We start from the raw sequence: 19,568 nt of genomic DNA, 5'->3' as shown, positions 1-19,568 counted from the left end.
GGATTGTGCCTAATGTAAAGTTTCCCCTCATCAAGGGTATGGGAATAGATCGCCCTTCTGCATTTACCTATTAGAAATACAACTACAAGAAATAAAACTAGAAGTATAAAGTATAGTAACAGTATAATGTGTTTAGGCTATTCAAATTAGTGTTATCTTGTAATTAAATAGCTTAAATATGATTAGGATTAAACTCTAAGTGGGGAATATCTGTTCCAACTATGTGATAGCCTACATCAGCCATATTTTGTAACAAAATCTGCCATATTGCCATATACAGCGGTGCCATTACTTGTAGAAAGACTGACTGGAAGGGTGGAACAAAACCAACAGAAGTGTTCATAATTTTGTTTTTATATGTTTTTCAAAAAGTACTCAGGAGCCATATTAGATAGGGAACGAGAGGATATATATATATAGCCTATATCTATATACCGTATATATATCTATATACAGTATACTGTATATAGAGATATAAAGAGGTTGATGAAGAGGAGGACCGTGTGGAATATTGTATCGCAGAATTTATTAGAGAATTGAGCCAACTGCCTGCTGGACTGTCAACCTGCTCAGCTCTCACAGACAATGATTTATTAAACTGAACGCCATGGGTGAGAAGCCCGTCGGACCAGATGAGCGTGAATGACACGTGAGGAGTTTTGGAAACCTGACAACCGACCACATCCCGACACAGGGAGACGGAACAGATTTTTTGTTGCTTCCTATGTAAATGAGCAGGACGGGATGAGGAGTTTCTGACTGGGACGCAGCTGCCTGACACTGTTGGCAGGACTCCACGCCCGATTTTACCGTTGATGTACCCACATTACCAATCTGACGCCTGGGTTGCCTAGTTTTCCATGTGACCTTAGATCCAATCCCCCAAGGGACTCACACTCTGATCACTGTTACACTACAGGAGTGTAAACTGATGTTACATTATGGGTGAGTTTCCCCCTAATGTCCCCATCTGTAGATCAGCACCTACCTGTAAAAAACAATGGGCTACCAAATAATATAGAGCCATCTGTCACGTTATCGAAAAATATCTTGACGTAAACATAGCATGTGTTCAGTTTACCAATAAAAAGGCAACTTGCTTTGATGCAGGTTGTGAACGGAGAGCAAAGGTTTTTTCTACAGAGCACAAATGAATAGGCCGTGACGCAGAGGTTGCACTTACACAACTGTCCTTCAAAGCCATTTATGGAGATACAAAGAAAATACCACAGAGGAAGCTGGTCTGACAATCACCATTTTATTATTCTCACCAGGTGTCAAATTATACAAGTCAGTGATATTTTGTACAGTCAAAGGATTGGCTTCAGAGCGAGCCAAAAAAACCTCTGAGTCAGGAGAGAGAGGGCGACCTGAGGCCTTCTCCTGCGTGGCTCCATACGCCGTAAGAGACTCGGATGGTTAGGAAGCCCTCCCTATCCTCAAGACCAAGACCTTGCTGTATCATAACGCACTTCAGCCAGTATGAGTAAAAAATACAAAAACACAAAAAAAGAGAAAAAAAAGAAATCTTCATCAATAACAACGCTTATCAATACTAAGGGCTATCCTATCCTATATACTGTAGTATGTGATATCTGTGGTCCATATAAAATACTATCTCTTACTCTTGATTTTGTGTTGATATTGTCATGATGTATTAAGTATTAATGTGTACAAAAAAACAAGAGCATTTTAAGCACAGTTCAAAGAGAAACACAGACAAAAAAACAAACACTTTGCACAAATCTACCCCCTGATATTTGCACCAGATGCAAACTTACTTTGTATCGTGTCCTCAAGGTTTACATTCTGCACAACCGCAGCTGATAAGTGACTGATCAATAGATGGAACTGTATTGAGAGAAGGGTCTTTTTTTTAATCAACATGAAATCAGAGATAAATTACGCCGATAAAAGAGGGAATTCGTTACTTGCTTGTTTTTTGTTCAGCCATGTGAAAGGATACAGAGATGATAATAATAGTGACAAACAGAAACACAGATTTCATTTGGACAAATCTTCCTATACACAGTGCTAAATGTAGTTGTTATGAATATGATGGAGTGTTATTATTAATAATTATTATAACTGTTATGGTTATTATTAACAATTATCTTATGATGTGATGTTCTTTTACTTGGTGGGATTTAAGTGTTTATTGTTTTTTAGATAACTAGCATTCTCATGACTAGTTGTTGTTTTTTTTCATACATCTGGTCATAGAGTCAAGTTTTTAAAAACATTCCCAACGTTGATGCATGCCAGCTCCATTTCATTGAGAGGCAGTTACAGTATGCCTGGATCTGAAGGTTATCGATGCCTATATGGCTCATTTTTCCAGCTGTATGTACTGTGCCTAGACATCGGCCTTATGACTTCTTGATCTCAAGTGAATACTTATGTTTCCACCTGGGTACAAAAATATCTATTGAAAAAATCTGCAGCCTTCTAAACGTATGTGTAGACGACGGAGTGTTAGATGTGTTCGGGACGAGCCAGAAGTTATTAACCAGACTGGAGGCGGTCTGCTGTCTCTGCTGCAGCAGCCTGACCCAATAACATATTAAGGGTTGTACACACTGAACCCATGATGCCATAATGTATGTGTGTTCGCATGAATGTTTATTACACAGAGAGGAGAAAAATGGAGGTCTAATGGAAACCTGAATGCGTTGAGTGTCTTTTTTCAGGGAAATAGGACAGGTGACATACAGTAGTATTAGATTTTTTTAATAGAGCCACAAAAAGGTCTGTAGCAAAGTCTGTAATATCTCACAAGCCATATCCATCGGAACTCATTATCACAATTTTATAAATGGTTAATCTAATTTGTGCAAGTATTGTATTTTGTATAGCTAGTACAATCAGAATATTTTGAGTGATCTCTTCGACATTAATTTGAGGATTCAACAAATTATGTGTTAGTATTTAATGACTTGTACAGTGCCAAACTCATAACATTTTGTTGTCTTTCTATTGTCATAGCCTCCTACAAGACTACAGGGGTTATTAATTTTTCACAACTGAGAACTAACACAAAGGCAAGTAAGCTAAAATGGGAGTCGTGAGAAAGAAATGAATGAATATGGTGTGTGTTTTTACCATTATGAATTCATTTAGAGAGAGGATGGTTAATGGCCACCTGAAATGTAAAGCATTGCTAACAGTAAATTGTACGGACAGGGACCGTGTCCAGTAATGAAATTCATGGATTTATTTTCATGCCTATAAATTTCAAAACAACCCTTTTGTTATTGTTCAATGCATTGATCCCCTTGGATACGACAGTGACTTACACAGAATTTGTATAATAAAGTTGGTGGAAAAAATGTTTTGTCATTCATTATAGCATGTGAGTTTCATTCATTTATATTATTAAAGTAATATTATTTATTATTTCACTAAATTATTAATTATTACCTTTTCCCTCTCTCCTACGGCATCTGAACTTATGTTTACTCCTTTTACACATGCTTCAATATTAACCAAACCAAGGCACTTAAAGATATTCAAGATTCAAGATTCAAGAAGCTTTATTTATCCCGAGGGAAATTATTGTGCAACAGTTTCAATACAAAAATGGGAAAGGATCAGAGTGACAATAAGCTAACTTAATCAAATCAAAATAAAGCTAACGTAAAATAAATCAAACAATTAACTAAGTGTGACAGAGTGCAACAGACATTGTGGTTAAGCGTAGGTATATACAATATACAACAATACGCAGCGTGCAGTTTAGCAGCAGATTGAAATAAAATAAGTACAAACTAAATAAGTGAGAAGGAGCGATAAGTGATAACAGTGTTAAAAATGTAGCAGCATTTCCTACAGAACTAGGTTACAGTAAAGCACAGTGAAGTGTAGCAGCATTTCGTACTGAAGTAAGTTACAGTCAGTTACAGTAAAGTACAGTGTAGCAGCATTTTACTGAGATACGTTACAGTAAACCACAGTGAAATGTAGCAGCACTTCCTACAGAACTAGGTTACAGTAAAGCACAGTGAAGTGTAGCAGCAGTAAGTTACAGTACCACTAAATAAAGTGATGTAGTGGTGATATAAAGTGACAGTGTAAAGTGTAGCAGCAGTAGTTACAGTACCACTAAATAAAGTGATAATTCCTCAACCATTGGACCCTCCACACACTTTTCTTACACTGAAACATTAAATGGCTGTGCACCTTACCATGCAATAAAATGAATACTATGTAACCTGGGCTGTACGCCTTACAATTATTAATTTATGAGAGGAAAAGTGTACCTACCTGCCTGTCTGCTCAAAAATATCTATCTAAGATTTTAATATATAAGGCAGAAGTACAATGCTCACTTTCTGTTTCTTGAACCCCTACTCCGCCTCAGCCTCAGGTAACAAACAAAACAGAATATAACAAAGCACACATTAGGGGGGAATAAAATACCGATCTAAGATGTAACAACATATCAGACTTCAGTTAGATGTCCATGTATATTTGCAAAAGGGTTCATTCAGGACTATCTTAAATTGGAATAATGTAATAGTGTAATCTAGTTTAAGTGAAATTATTTAGACTTGTTCAATGATGCAAGAAGTATTTGGATCCTCTACTTGAATAAAAGTATCAAGACTACGACATAAAAGTACTGTATTATGAGTCCTGCAGTGAGAACAATGAAGTTTTATTAGCCAAATGCACTTAAAGTATAAAAAGCGAAAGTGTTCATGAAGCAGAAAATCAGCTCTGAGTATTATTATACACCATAAATGATATTAACGGTTTCCTATTTCTGACGCGTTCATGTCAGAGCTGGATGAGGTGGAGCTAGTTTTATATACTGTGAGCAGTTTAATCTGCAACAGTACATTCAAATCTTAATCTGTAAAGTAAAAACTACAATATTTCCCTCTGAGTTATAGTGGGGTGGAAGTATATAGCACAGAATGAAAATACGCAAGTAAGTCCAAGTACCTCAAATCATCCTTAAGAAGCACTTGAGCAGAATCACCTGCTTACATTCTGCCTTCGGTCACACAAACATGTTTAGCTTTAACTTACCGTTGACCTGGTGACATCTATTCAAATCTTTTCTCACTCTTCAACATGTTTGTGCTGCTTCTTTCTTTTTTTACATTTTTTTACAGAAAAACACATCTTAGTTTAGACATGGCCTGAGGAAGGGTCACTATCTTTTCTAAAATATCTTCCTCCCTTGAAACAAGACTTGCGTGAGACGTCTAACATGCGACAGAGCAGACTAACGTGTTTCTGCAACCGGCCATAGTTTTGAGACCAGTGGCTTGGTCAGAGGCAATATCTTGTCTCTGACCAAGACCAACATTAACAAAAGGCCTTTTAGTCTTCAGTAGGTTAGTGCGTGGCTCAATATCTCACATCAAGATGTGAGATATTGTATAAGTCACATTAAGGCTATACAGTGCCAGTGGGAGTGGACAATGTGCTTTTTAAATTAAATGAAAAGGCAAAAATTGTCTTGATGTAGTCCACAGCTCAGAGTGCAGAGTTATATCACATTGTTGAGTGAGGTGAGGGCTATGGAGCTCATATTTAAAACCTCCTGTGAATACATTTATTGCACTGAGATGTATGAAGGCATAAATAAAAGAGCAGACGAAGACATTGTACTGAAACAGAAATAATTTTTAAGGAGGTACACAAAGGGCACGAAAAATATTATGTTTGTTTTAGCCACTGATGCATTACGGTCCTAGTAATTTGCACATTTCACCACCAGGAGGTTCAGTGGCTCTTCAGCTTCGAGACAAAACAATGTTAATGCTGAGAAAGACTGCACATTTTCCATAAAAGGACAAATATGTGTAAAATGTATGTGTGTGTGATTCAAGGCTTTCAGGGCCTTTGATGGTCCTGAGTAAACGATTCTGCATCCTACACACTGTGATGGGCATCCTAACCCAGGCGTGATTGTAACCATCCGAGAGGCAGAGCTGAAATGATTCATATCTGTGTGATTATTACGACTGAATCAAATCCAAGTTGTGTGTGATGATAAAATGGTGATTTTGCCTGAGGTAAACGTCCCCACAACTTCATCTATATTTCTTAATCATCAAATTGATCTGGTGATGCAGTTTGTAGATTTGTTGCTGGTTGTTTATAAACTGAATCAGTTATCATCTAAGTAACATCCGCCAGTCACAGTTGTTAGTACAGTTTGGTGTTTTTTTAATGCTCAGAGTTATGGATGTATTTGTGATTGAAAGCCCAGTGATAAATGAAATTACAAGCTCCATATTACATCCCTAACAATATCCAGATAAACAAACAATTTGGACTGGGAACAGAGATAATTGGACATGAACTGGTTGTGGAGTAGATATAAAAAATAATAATTTTGATAAGCATAAAATGTATCTTCAGGATAAACTAATTATGTTTATGAACATTACCAGTAAATAGATCCTCTTTTTATTGTTACTTGTGTGATCTTCCTTTTCTTTCTATGCAAACTTTATTAAAGGCTAATATCACTGGAGAGAGCCAACAAATACTTCCCTGTACATGATGAATGAAAAGTTTATTATACAAATGAGAGGCTATGATACGTATGACCTTACAAGAGAGGGAATAACTGATGAGACAGAATAACTTATCACAACATATTTGTTTCATTTAATGCTGTGTATTTGGCTGTTATAACCAAAAGATCATTTAATATCCCTTGGGTATAATAGGCCTTATTTATTTATTTAATGCTGTGTTTATTAGCTATACATATATATATATATATATATATATATATATATATATATATATATATATATTATTATTGGGTAAGTGTGTCTCGTATGTATCCAATCGGCAACTTATATTTTTAAATGTTTCTCAGGGCTTCAATAGGAGGCAAGTTTTTTTCCCCAGTGTTGAAAATAAAATAAACATGAATTAAAATAGTCCGGCCAATCTGGGGCCCTGCACATCAATCAGCCTCTGTATTTATATATATAGGTATATTTATATTATTATCGTTTGAGAGGGCCTAAGATTTTCATTGCCAACAACTGCTTCCCTGTAATTGATTGACATGATAAATAAAATATAGTCTATCTGGGCATAATTAAATATGGAAAATACAGGCTATGACCTGTGCTTAACCCAAAGTAATAAGAGCTAACTAACTAATACAGACAGAATAAAAGATCACAGCATGTTTTTTTTGTATTTAATGCTGTGTGTTTATTAGCTACAACCAAAAGATATAATATCCCTCAGGTATAATGACACACACACACATATATATATATATAATAACAGGCCTATAAGACAGCAGCTAAGATGCAGCCCAGTCTCCCAATAAAGCGTGACTTTTAATATAACATAATAAAGAGGGCTGTGGAAAGTGTATAAATGGAGACTATAGTTCACTCAAATGATTATGCAGGAAGAGGGTTGCTCTTTTCTATAACCAAACGGTGAGTGTGGAGTGTGAGCCTAAATATGCAGCCACCCGTCAGCCCCGCAGCTCGCGCTACCCGGAAATATTACAAGGGCCGGAAAGGACCGATGTTAAGGGAGCACACACGTCACTCAGTTTTACCCAAAAATATTATCACCGACCATCCAAATTTACACCTCGGCCGTCGAAATCCTTGGCTCCCTGTCGACGCAAACAACCACAACCAAACGACCTGGAGGCGGCTGCGGTGCTGATTTCTCTCGTGGGAACCGTGTAAGTTAAGTGTTCACTCGGGCTCAGCATCAGTGAAAATGGCTCTGGCTATCGACTGGAAAACAGCACGCAGAAATGGACGCGAACGGTAGCTAGAAGGCGTGACAGGCCTCATCCATCTGCATCTGTGCTCTGCGACTGGATATGCGTAGGTAAACATTTAGCCGAATATAATCACGCATATGAGTGTGTGCTACCGCTGGCGTCGCGGTGTAAACGGGAGTTTGCGTGTTTTTTTTAAAATAATTTAGCTTTGGGAAGAAAAAAAATGGCTAACGTTAGCTTCGTTGTGGTTTTCTACATTGCCGTTAGTCGCCAAATGGCTAAACACGGCGAAGCCAGGGTGGAAATATGATGCTAAGGAAGAACCGTGAAGTTTTTGCAAGCAATGTTTTCCCTTTTTTTTCGTTTTTCGCCTTCTCAAATGTTAGCAAATACTATTACAGGACGCCTCCTCGAGTGTGCATCCGTTATTTCTCGAGCCTGCTAATGTTTACATTGTGCAGCGGGGTTTGATACTGGTGTTAACGCATTTACTGCTCCTTCTTCGCAGGATCTGGTGATTTCCACTAAAACATGAGAAGCAGTCAAATGTGCGGTAGATTATCTTCCTCGTCATCTTCCAGGGGAGCAGCTCACTCCCCGTTGGGTTTAAAGCATCGATTGGAGGAAACGGTAAGATATTAACGAGGTGAGCAAAACGAGATTCAAAAGTGAGGGACTGTAGTTTGCACTTTTTAGCATTTTTAGTTAGTTTATTAACGGGGAGATTTAAATGCACAGAGCAACTTACCTTCATGCCGTTACAAACTAATGCGTTACGCAACAGTTGCATTCTCTATTCTCCCTTTTTTGTCGCTATGAGAGGTAATCAAATTGTTTATTATAAGAGTTTTGATAGGTGGGGTAAGTTTGGAAAAGATACAGCTTTAATGCCACTGCACATGGTGAGTACAGGTATAACAAAAACAGTTTAATTCAATAACATTTTATTAATATTGCCAAATCTTAATAAAAGTTAGCTCAAGACACTTTACTTATAGAGTAGTCTAGATCACACTGACTAAATTATGATTTACAGAGACCCAACCATTCATCCATGAGCAGCAGCAGGTCACATCTATAATAATGTGCTGAGAGAGGGTCAAGGCACACTGTATTTCATTGCTGTGGTACTCTCTACTTATATGTTTATGAAATAATATGAATAATAATAATAATAATATTTATATACAGTATTTATCCAGCAAAGTTGTGCAGAGTGGCTTTTAACAGGCAGGAACGTCAAATGGACTCAGCTCTATGAAGGACGGCCATGTGTCTTGACTTGAGTTTAACATAGTTAAGTGCCGTAGATATAAATAAAAAAATAGTCAATATATAGGATGAATTATAATCAATATGTGATATGAATAGATAACTTCATATCTACAGCCGAGTCATCCTCTTGACCTGCCGACCTGATCTGCTGTTGAATGTTGTTTTCATGCAACATTGCTACACCTCTCTGTACATTTTTCTCAATAAACATTTGGTACTTTCAGAGATAGCCACATGTACTGTATTTATGCTGTATTGAACTGCTGAAACATGTAAGGATAAAGGGGTAGGTAAGTTAGTGTTTAGTATTGTCATACATTGGGTCACCATCTCAAAAGTAGCTTTGTTAAATAAGGAAGGTGTGCCGCTAATGTACCTTTATGAACAGCTATATGTGTAGACGGTAAGAATGTCGAAAGTAACTTTTGCCTCCTTAGTAATGATGAACCAAATGTTAAAACGAATTGGCATTCATGCAACAAATCTGGTTGTGCTGCAGTCCAGCAGAACCACATCATGGTAAGTTATTACAAAACACAAAAAGATGTTTATTAACATGTTTAAGTGACCGTAAAAGTCAACATTTCCTGGAAAGAGATACCTTGAAATGTTGAGATTTTGTATTTCCTTACCTTACATAAAGAGAAGATGTAACAGAGCGTTGAATTGTATATTGGTCACATTTCTCACGTAAACTGATCATAAACCATTTGCGCTGCCTTTACCAGTTTAAGCGTGCCATGCACACGATGGGCCTTCTCCAGAGTGCGGCCAAAACCCGCCCGTCCCGCTTCCAAGCGGGTTTGCGGTGACCTCTTGCTGACCGACGTGACAATTCCCCTTTCTCCCCCTCAAACAAGCATGTGTTGCAAGACTCAATTCATGTCTCTGCAGCAGGACAGCAAAGAGAAACACGTTTTTTAAAAGTTCAGCTCTCAATACTTTTGCAGCTTTTAATGGAATATCTGTGGTTTGAAATCTATTTTCTCTCCCTGTTCGTACTTTAAGATCTCTGATCATTTTTCTGTTTATGTTCGCTTTCAGATGTTTAGGAGTCATGTTAAGTTAGGGCTGATTGAAACACAATGTTTTCTGATTATGCTTCATGATATAGCTTTTAAATAAAACAATAAGACTTTGGTTGTGAAAAATGTACAGGAAATGAAATGTATTTACCCACCGTTTTAAAGCCGCTGCTTTGACCTCTAAGGCTCGCTGGCTTCTAAATAGCAACAGAAGATGTTGCCACGCAAGAACAGGAATGTCTGTGGTAATATCCTACGTTTGTGTAAGTGTATATTTTATGAAACTAAAAATAAGGTTATTGTCTACCGACGGTCCCTTGTGACCTCTGTGCTTCCAACACCGCCAGGCAACAGTGGCACAGAACTCCAGAGAGCAGGGGATAAGGGCACACGGCCCGGCGTCAGATCTGTGCGGAGCACCGGTACAAAACACCTACGCGTCACCGACCGTATGATAATAAACATCCAAAACAAAAGATTCACTTTCAGGGTTTTCTGTGACATGAGAAACACCTTCAATATACTTGTGCTTAAAAAAATACAAAAAGGCCCAAACACACAGAGCTACCATAGAGCCATAGCCCTGAAAAGCCACGCCACTGAAGACACCCCTTCAAGCGGGTAGCCCTGTTGTAATGGAAATGCAAGTCCCTGCCGTGCTGGTTGAGCCAAGCCAGCACGTGTATGGAAAAAAAGGCTCAAATTAAATTTTATTCAAAGCTATAGTCCTGTTCCTCTCTATGACTTTCATCCCTTTGTGAATTTTGTTTCTTCAGCTGTAGGAACGTCTTGGCTGAACACGGATGAGGAATCTTGCTTAGATGAAGGATAATGTCATCGCAGTAACTCACAAAGGAAACAACAAGAAGTCATTTGAACTGCTTCTCAATAAAAACTATTCTAAGCAATTTTGAAATTAGGTGGAACTCATCTACCTGTCTTAAAGACATTTTTACCCTTTTAACTCATCTTCCCGACCACCCCACTCATTTTGGAAGTAGAGTGTGGGCAGTGGATAATCAACAGGGAGTAACAGCACCAGAAGTAAACTATCTGGAGAGACGAACTTGAGATTTAAGACATTCAAGTAGTTCTGGAATAAATAGTAGCATAACCTCACTCTTAGGGTGTAGCTTGTTTTTCACCATTCAGTGGTGGGATCATTTTTGCCACTCCTAGAGCTGGAGGTTTGGCCCCTGCACCCCCATGTGCCAGTGAGTGGGAAATGTTCCAATTTGGAAAATACAATCTGGACATTATAGAGATGTTAAGTGGGCACCAGGCCCACCAGTTTAAAGGCCTTGGTTTAGATCGACAACTCCAGCATCAACAGCAAGTGCAACTTCACCAGCATCAACTCCAGCAGCAGCAGCAGCAGCAGGCTGAGTCTTCTGGAGCTCTTCTGTCTGGACTTGGCTTGGGCCCCCTGCAGGGGTCAAGAGGTAACGCCTTTTCTGATTCTGCCTCCATTTTTGCCAAGATGAGTGCCCCTCCTCCCCCACCTTTACAACAACAGCCTTCCTCATCTCAGAGCTCTCGTTCAAAGTCAAGCAAGATGAGCAGCAGCAGCTCAAGCCATTCATCAGGCTACCCACAGTTCCTGCGCTCTTTCCACCCGTCTGAGGCAGCACTAGCACAGGAGCAGTTACATCCAGGTGTAGGCCGCTTTGAGCACTTTGCTGGGGGAAGTAGCAGTAGTGGGAGTAGTGGGGGATTAGGAGGATTAGTAACATCAGCACCCCCACCCCCTCCTCCTCTGCATCCCGGCCTCTCTGTCCCCCAAGTAACATCTGGTCCCTCCTCTTCCTCTCCTTCCCCTTCAACATCTGTGGCCACGTCTATTAACCCCTCCAGCAGCAGTGCAGTCAGCTCGTTGGGACACCAGTTGGTTGGGGCCCAGTCTGATGCACGAAGCCTTCACCAACAATTTAGTTGCATGTTAGCTGCTAATCAATATTTTCTTTCTGGGGTGCCTGCTAATGCTAGTTTAGAGCAGTTTCTTGTTCAACAGGGAACCCATAACCACTTAGGGATTGGTTTAAGTCAAGCAGGTGGGGAGCCTAGTTCTAGCCTTGCACCGCCTCCTGCTTTGCATTCTTCTCACTCACATGGCCACTCCACTTCCCAGACACAGCAGTCCCCACAGCAGCCGCCCCAGCAGCAACAGCTTCCTCCTCACACCCTTTCTCATCCTCACTCCCACTCCCATCACCACCCGCTCCACCCAGGCTCCCAGCCCTCATCACTGGGTGGCTTTGACTTCCAGGGCATCCCTGTACTCTCATCAAATCAGATAGCTTCTCTGATGCAGCAAGAAGCAGGTTTGCCACTCCCCTTGCCACTTCATTTATCATTATCTAAGGATGATGGTAAAGGGGAAAGCAGTGGAGGTGGCAGTGGTAGTAGTGGTGGTAGTAGCAGTAGGAGGAAAAAAGCTATGGCTGGCTATTTGCCACAGAGAAAATCTGAGACCAGTGGTAATAACAGCAGTGGCCATGGCCACGGGAGCCACAGTGGTAATCCCAGCAGTAATAGTAATGGTGGGGGGCTTAGTCATGGTCAGCCCCCAGCTTTAATTGGGAGTGGGGTTGGTATGTCAAATATGGGTGGAGACCCTTCATCCCTTCTTGCCTCATCCTCTTCATCCTCATCAGTAGTTTCTTCCTCCTCCTCTGCTCCCTCTTCCACTGCTGCCTCAGTACTGGTTACTAATGATTCTCACTTGTCTAAATCTGATAATCAGGGCTCAATGCAACCTAACAACACAGAGTCTGATTCAGAGCCCGTTTATAGCTGTGGAGAGTGTGGCAAAAGCTTCCCTCACCTTTCAAGCCTTCGCAGGCATATGCGCATGCATGAGCCAACCACAGCAGGTACTAGCAATTCTTCTTCTACTGGCCTAAACCCCATTCACATTAAAGCCCAGTCTGACCCAAGCCTTCCCCATTCGACCCAAGAAACCCCCCATACCTCAAACAGTTCTTGTCCTAGCCCAGACAAAATATTTAATTGCCCTGATTGTGGCAAAGGCTTTAAGAAAAAAGGGCACCTCCTGCAACATGGTGTTATACACTCTTCAGCCCGCCCATATGGCTGCTCCACCTGCTCGAGGGCTTTTAATCGTAGAGAGTCACTGACACGTCATGAGAAGATACATGAGGAAAAGCCATTCCGATGTCCCGCCTGTGGTCGTGCCTTCCGTGAGAGCACCTCTCTACTCAACCATGCTGCCTCAGGCACCTGCGGCAAGCCAGGTAGGGGACCCAAACAAAGGGGCAGCAAGACAGGATCTGATGGTGAGGACAGAGTCGGGGGTGGAGGAGGTAATGGAGGAGGGGGAACTTATCAGAGCAATAGAGGGATTATTTATGGGAAAACTGAGGAAGAGGATGGTGTAATCATTGTGGGGGAAGGAGAACCAAAATCAGGTTTAGGATGTGATGGTCTGTTTCAGTCTGGAAGGGGAGGGAATTCAAATGACAGGGACAGAACAGATGCTAAATACCCCACTGACTACTCTCGGAATCGTTACACAGGCTACCATGATGACCATCGTTCTCAAGGTAATCCATCTCCATGCTACTCTGGTGCCTCTCCCTGTGGAAGTGGGATGGCGGGCCCAGCTCTGAGAAAGGCACCCTTGGCTCCAACACTACATCCACACTCACAGAGCCACAACCAGCACCACCATCCGCAGCAACAGCCCCACCTGCCCCTTTCTTCTCTACTGGATGATTCAGAGGATGATGTCACTAGCTCTGTCAATAATGCAATCTCTGCTATAACGGCAGCGAGTAACAGTGGAAATAGAGGGGATGATAGGGGAGACATCATAGGAGGTCTGCTAGGTGGTCTTGGTTTAGGTCCTCTGGGCTCACCTTCATCAACATCTGGTATGGATAAGAATTTCAGAGGTGGTGGAAGCCAGGAGGCTATGAGCAGCAACCCACAGAATCCTACCACCAAACCAAAACGTCCCCGCAAACCCAGAGCTAAGAAAGATCCTGCAGCTGGAGATCAGCCCCCAAAACGTAGGCAATACACCCCCAGAATGGGGCCCAGTGGCCTCCCACGCACTCACCTCTGCAGCGTCTGTGGTAAGGGATTTGCACGTCGCGAAACCCTACGCAGGCATGACCGCATTCATACTGGAGAGAAGCCCCATCACTGCACTGTTTGTGGAAAGTATTTTAGAGAAGCTTTTCACCTCAGCAAGCATCAAACAGTCCACTCTGGGGCAAAGAATTACAAATGCAGCATCTGTGGGAAAGAGTTTGGTTACTCTCAGAGCCTCAGGAGGCACAGCAAGCTCCACCAGAAAGGGGAGCTGGAAGAGGTGCCCACAACACCAGCTCCAGATAACCATAACAGCTTTAACCCAAACCCTCAATGTAGCGTGGCCCAAGACAGGAGCCAGAACCAAGCACCAAGCACCTCCTCCTATTACTCCTACCCTCAAGACGTCAAGCCTCAAGAATCCAACCCCCAGCCACAGCCTCCGCAACCACCCCACCCACAGCCCCCACCTCCACCTCGACTCTACACCTGTGCTATATGTTGGAAGTCGTTCCGCCACCACTTCCATCTGACCGCCCATCACCAGACGGTTCATGAAGGTGGGGGTGAAAAGCTCTTCTGCTGTGAGGTATGTGGGAAAGCATTTGCTTATGCTAACAGCCTCACTCGTCATAAGCAATCACAGCATGGGATGACCCGCACTGAACCGCCTAACCAGCAAGAAGGCAGCAGTGGGTCAGGAGACAGAGGTGGGAGTGATGTAAATCAGTCACCATCAGAGAGTGAGGCTGCCACTAATGCCCTGCTACAGATGGCTCCTTCCAACGAAGGCCATGGAGGGCAGAGTCTTAGTGTCGTCACTCATAGCCACCAACAGCCGCCCCCGCAACCACCAACTGGTTACTCCCCCCTCTTTTATGATGCTGCAGCCCAATCTTCAGCCTCTAATGCTCCATCTTACTCGCAGCCTCTGCCTCCAAACTCTACAATCATGGCCCCCCAGCACCCGCATTCCCCGGCCGGGGTGAAAGGAGAGCACATATATCCAGCTGGATCCCGTAGCCGTACGCTCCACACCACAGCCCCATTCCAGCCCCTCATGGAACTGCCCTCCACTGAACATCATCATCTGCATCATCATCATCATGTCTCCCACCATCATCTTCATCATCAGTCAGGTACCCAGTCTCACCAACACCTCGACTGCAGCAACCAGTTATCACACGATGACATGAGACGACACAAGAAGAAAAAAAAAAAGTCCAACAGGAGAGATTGGAGGGAAAATAAATGGGAATCCCAAGATTTAGTCAGATTCGATGGAAGCAAAACGAAGAGAAAGATAAGTTGTACAATAAGGGGGCAGTTAAATAAAAAACAAGGCTCTCTTCGTTTGACAATTAGACGAGGAGAAGGATCAGGTGGTGGTGGGTATAAGCTTGTCAACACCGGGGGAATGAAGGTGCAGATCCTCTCGTCTCTCAAAGTCCCTGTGAAACGCTTTGGCTGTCCTATATGCCCCAATTCTGTGTTTTCCCGTAAAGCGGGACTGCTAGTCCACATGGCAGTTAAACACCCACGAAAAGCCTCGACCACTCAGGAGCGACTAAGGTGCAGTGTATGTGGGAAGCAGTCTCACAGGCCTTTGGCAGCCTTCATCCATCGGGCCTCCCATCGCGCCAGAGGGACTTTCTCCTGCCAACGCTGCTCCACTCGCTTTTGGAATGCTACACTGCTCTACAGGCACAAGGTGTCCTGTCGCCGCAGGTCTAAAGGACTGCAGCGAGGAGATGCTAACAGGCTGAAGATTTCAAAGAGACCAGGAGAGAGACAGACCCGAGAGGGTCAGGAGGAGACGCCATACCTACAGGAACCATACAGATACTGAGCATCCTGGTATCTGAAAATGGTGGCATACCAGTGAGATATGTCAGTTCTAAAATGGTAAAGTGAGAGAGAGAAAAAATGGACTTGAACGGGCAAATGCTGCCTTTTAGGAGTATTTACATCGTGTCTCTGTTGACTTCTACTCTGCTGATTATTAGAATGAGTGTGTTAACAACTACTGTAGAGCATCCTATAAAATATCACCAGAAATTCTTCCAGATTATATTGGAAGGTGTTTTCAAAGACGTGACTGTTTCCATAGGTTCATTAACCCCTTAAGTGCATTGACACTATGCTTGGCTGACACTGTGCAGTTACTAGACAAGTTTAGGTGAAATGACCTGCTAATGTATCTCTTCCCCATAACTAGACTCCCTGCTAAAACTCTTGCTGTATGATAAACGTCTCTGCTGTGTACTTTGTCTTGTTGTTGTTCACTTAGAGGCTCTGAGGATTTTTTAAAAATGTAAAGTGCATTTATTAGGAGTAGGGACATGAGGACAAAGACCCTTGTTGATAGTTTGTCAGTGCATGTTTGTTCTCTGGTCAGGTTTTTTGCTGAGGTTGTGAAATCACTCCTCCAGTATGTGATGGTTTATTCAGTATATCCCCAGAAGTTTGTAGTGTTGAACCTGATTTTAAAGTTGCTCTATATTCCCTAGTGATTGAATCACATAGATAAAATGTCAAAGTTGCTGGTAATTAGCATTTCAAGGATCCCTCTCCTGCCAAAATGTACGAAACTTAAAAAGCCTTGCTTAGTATGTTCACTTGACTTCATTTATTTGAGATATCCCTAGCTTTTATACCAAGAGATTGAAAATAGGTTAAACAAGTGGACTGTAACACATGTTTATCTCATGTTATTTGTATGCTCTTTTTAGCAGTGATTATTTCTACAGTACTTCACGGTGTGTTAAAGACAAGGACCTATCATAATAGAAACATGTAATATTCCATGTATTTATGTGTGTAACCCAATCAGTCTTCATGCCAATCTTCTACTTAACCCCTTCTACGTTTTACTTTTTGCCCCGTTGCAATCATCCTATCCTTACTGTCAAGCCTTGTTTTGTTTTTTCTTCTAAAGAAAAAAAAGTTTAAAGTACATCATGTCACTTTATTCACATGAAATGTTCATACCCCTGTCAAGCCTTGCTTTGTTTTTCTTCTGAAGAAAAATGATAGTTTTAGGAGATTTTTATCACATTATTTACTGAGAAGTCAGTAGTTGATTATATTTCAGCAATGAATAAACCTTAAGTGTAATCATTTGTTTTGCTTTCATTTCTCATTCAAAGTTACCCACTGCAATATCCAGAAGGTACAGGTACAAACGGCTAGTTGCGAGGAAGTCGTAACTCTGACCAAAGTCAGTATTAAAGTTTTTCAATTATATTTAGCTGCATGTCCTATGTGAATTCAAGTGGATTCAATGGTTTAAAGGATGTATTGGAGTCCGAATCACCTTTATAGGCCGGGTATGTTCACACATAAAGGAATTTGTCATTTTTTTTTCCCTTAGTGTACAAATAAATAGATACAACAGCTAGGAACAATTACAGCAAAGCTGGAAAAATAAAGGTAAAGATGAGACAGGACTATTATGTATGCAAGTGTATGGAAATATAGGTCAGGAATTCTATAAATGTATACAAAAAAAATCACCAATGCACAACAATAATAATGAAACTAGTATTCTGTAGGTTGTAAACTATACAAATAGTGCAAAAAAACAAATACTGAATACATGTAGAGCCTATTATTGCTAACTTCCTGAGCTGGTACAGAAATCCTCTGGTCTTTTTCCTCATGGTGTCTATATTGGATGTCCACTTTGGGTCCTGTGAGATGGTGGATACCAGGAACCTGAAGGATTTCATGGAAAACAATATTTCTCCACTGCGATGGCAACAGATGGAAGTGTAAAGATTTATCACTGGCCAGATTACTCCAGGGTAATTAAGTGTTTCCAATAATTAAACTTTAAATTATCGCTGTACACCGAATAAATTGCTGGGTAAAAAATAAAAAAAAATCTCACTCCTAGCTCCACCAGATGGCAGTAAGCAACTCTTAAATGCTGTACTCTTGGCCTGGCGTGGGTGAGTGAAGCAGTCACATGGATTCTGCACTGATACAGGGTGGACTGGAGGGTGTTGTATGACTGTGAATTATGTGCCTGTCTGCTGTTTACCACAAGATTAATGCAAAAGTAAACAAAATACTTGAGTATCACTCTGAAATCTCACTGGATGTTTATAAATTAATATGGTTTAAGGGTAAAATGGAAGTAATTTTGTGTGAACTGTACATTCACATTAGTAAATGAGATTATTTGTCTGTCACTCTTTCTGTTATTCCCAATCGATGATTTCATGGTAGAAAAATATAAAAACAGTTAAGTCTTTGATACTTTAATGAATAGCATCAGCCACAACGTTGTGATTTAGTTACAGTTAGACTTTGAAGTGATAGTAGGCTATAAAAAATACTTTTAAAGTCCAATGTGTGTGCAAATTCAGATAGATAAAGTCAATCTCTCCTGCTTTCACACTTGCAATATGATGATTCATACCCATTGTTGTTATAGGTGGGGTCCCAGGTGGTTATGATCTGAGGGGCCCACAGCTGCACAAAACTTCCAGTTGGGTAGTTTTGTTTAAAAGAAAAACAGGGGGTCTCAGGGACAGTGTTAACTGAAGGGGCCACAGCACCCCCTACACACACAGCTGACGGCACTGTTACATTTCATATTTAACACAAGTTTATTAAAGGATAACCCTTCAGATGAACTATCTCGTTTTTTAAGGGGGTCCAACATGAAACAAACATTACAGACAATGGACAAAATCACAAACAACTTACATACATAAAGGCACCCATTTACCAACACACTTCTTTACCCTGAACCCACAAATAACATTAGTAGTAGTAATAATACTAATAAAAAGACCATTTTAATAAAATAATATTATTCATAAAATGTTTAGGTTATAACAGATATATTCAGTGGTGGCAAGTGCATTCATTTAAGGACAATTACTTAAGGTATTTGTACTTTCCCTAAGTAATTCCATGTTAATCTACTTTATACTTCTACTCCACTACATTTCATTAGAAATATTGTACTTTTTACACAACTACATTTATGTGGTAATTTATAAACTTTACAGATTAGGATTATTGATACAAAATATTATCAACAAATGAAATAACATAGTGTTATAGATGAAGCTACACAGCAGTATATAATGTAAATAAATCAGCCCCATCTTCACCAGCTGCAACATTAAAGTGATATTTACATGAATCTATCAATAACTATAATCTAATATGAAATGGAGTCTGCATAATGAGTTATTGTTATACTTTTGTAACATTTTTAATGGGTGACTTACCTGTATCAGAGTATTTCTACTACTACTTTGACTGGGGTCATATCTCTGAGTATATACTAGATAAATATTCACACTATAATTCACAATATTCACATGAACTGTGTGGATCAGGGGCTGCAGGAGGACCTAAGTCCGTCTGTATTTACGAACTTATACATGCCCAACTCTGGAAAAAAACAAAGAGGTGATCTCCTGTGGCGCGCGGTGTTTTGCATGTGCTCTGCAAATGTA

At 40.8% G+C, this 19,568-nt stretch overlaps 1 protein-coding gene across 3 annotated transcripts; it reads left to right on the top strand.

The window, feature by feature from the left end:
- Positions 1–7,516: 7,516 nt before the first annotated feature.
- On the top strand, positions 7,517–17,205 carry LOC310950371 (uncharacterized protein). Of its 3 annotated transcripts, XM_083918132.1 has the most exons (4): positions 7,517–7,687; positions 8,241–8,362; positions 10,809–11,474; positions 13,569–17,205. In XM_083918132.1, the coding sequence occupies exons 3-4, from the start codon at positions 11,258–11,260 to the stop codon at positions 15,935–15,937; spliced, it is 2,586 nt and encodes an 861-aa protein (XP_083774258.1). In that variant the 5' UTR covers positions 7,517–7,687; positions 8,241–8,362; positions 10,809–11,257; the 3' UTR covers positions 15,938–17,205. The 3 variants fall into 3 exon arrangements, with proteins under 3 accessions (XP_083774258.1, XP_083774256.1, XP_083774257.1); XM_083918130.1 differs by having other exon boundaries at positions 10,809–17,205; XM_083918131.1 differs by having other exon boundaries at positions 7,517–7,839; positions 10,809–17,205.
- The last annotated feature ends 2,363 nt before the right edge of the window (positions 17,206–19,568 follow it).

The sequence above is a fragment of the Echiichthys vipera genome (genome assembly GCF_963691815.1).
Source record: "Echiichthys vipera genome assembly, chromosome: 8".
NCBI classification, from domain to species: domain Eukaryota; kingdom Metazoa; phylum Chordata; class Actinopteri; order Perciformes; family Trachinidae; genus Echiichthys; species Echiichthys vipera.
Note: the sequence above shows the minus strand (reverse complement) of the source record. Positions and strands in the feature narration are given on the sequence as shown.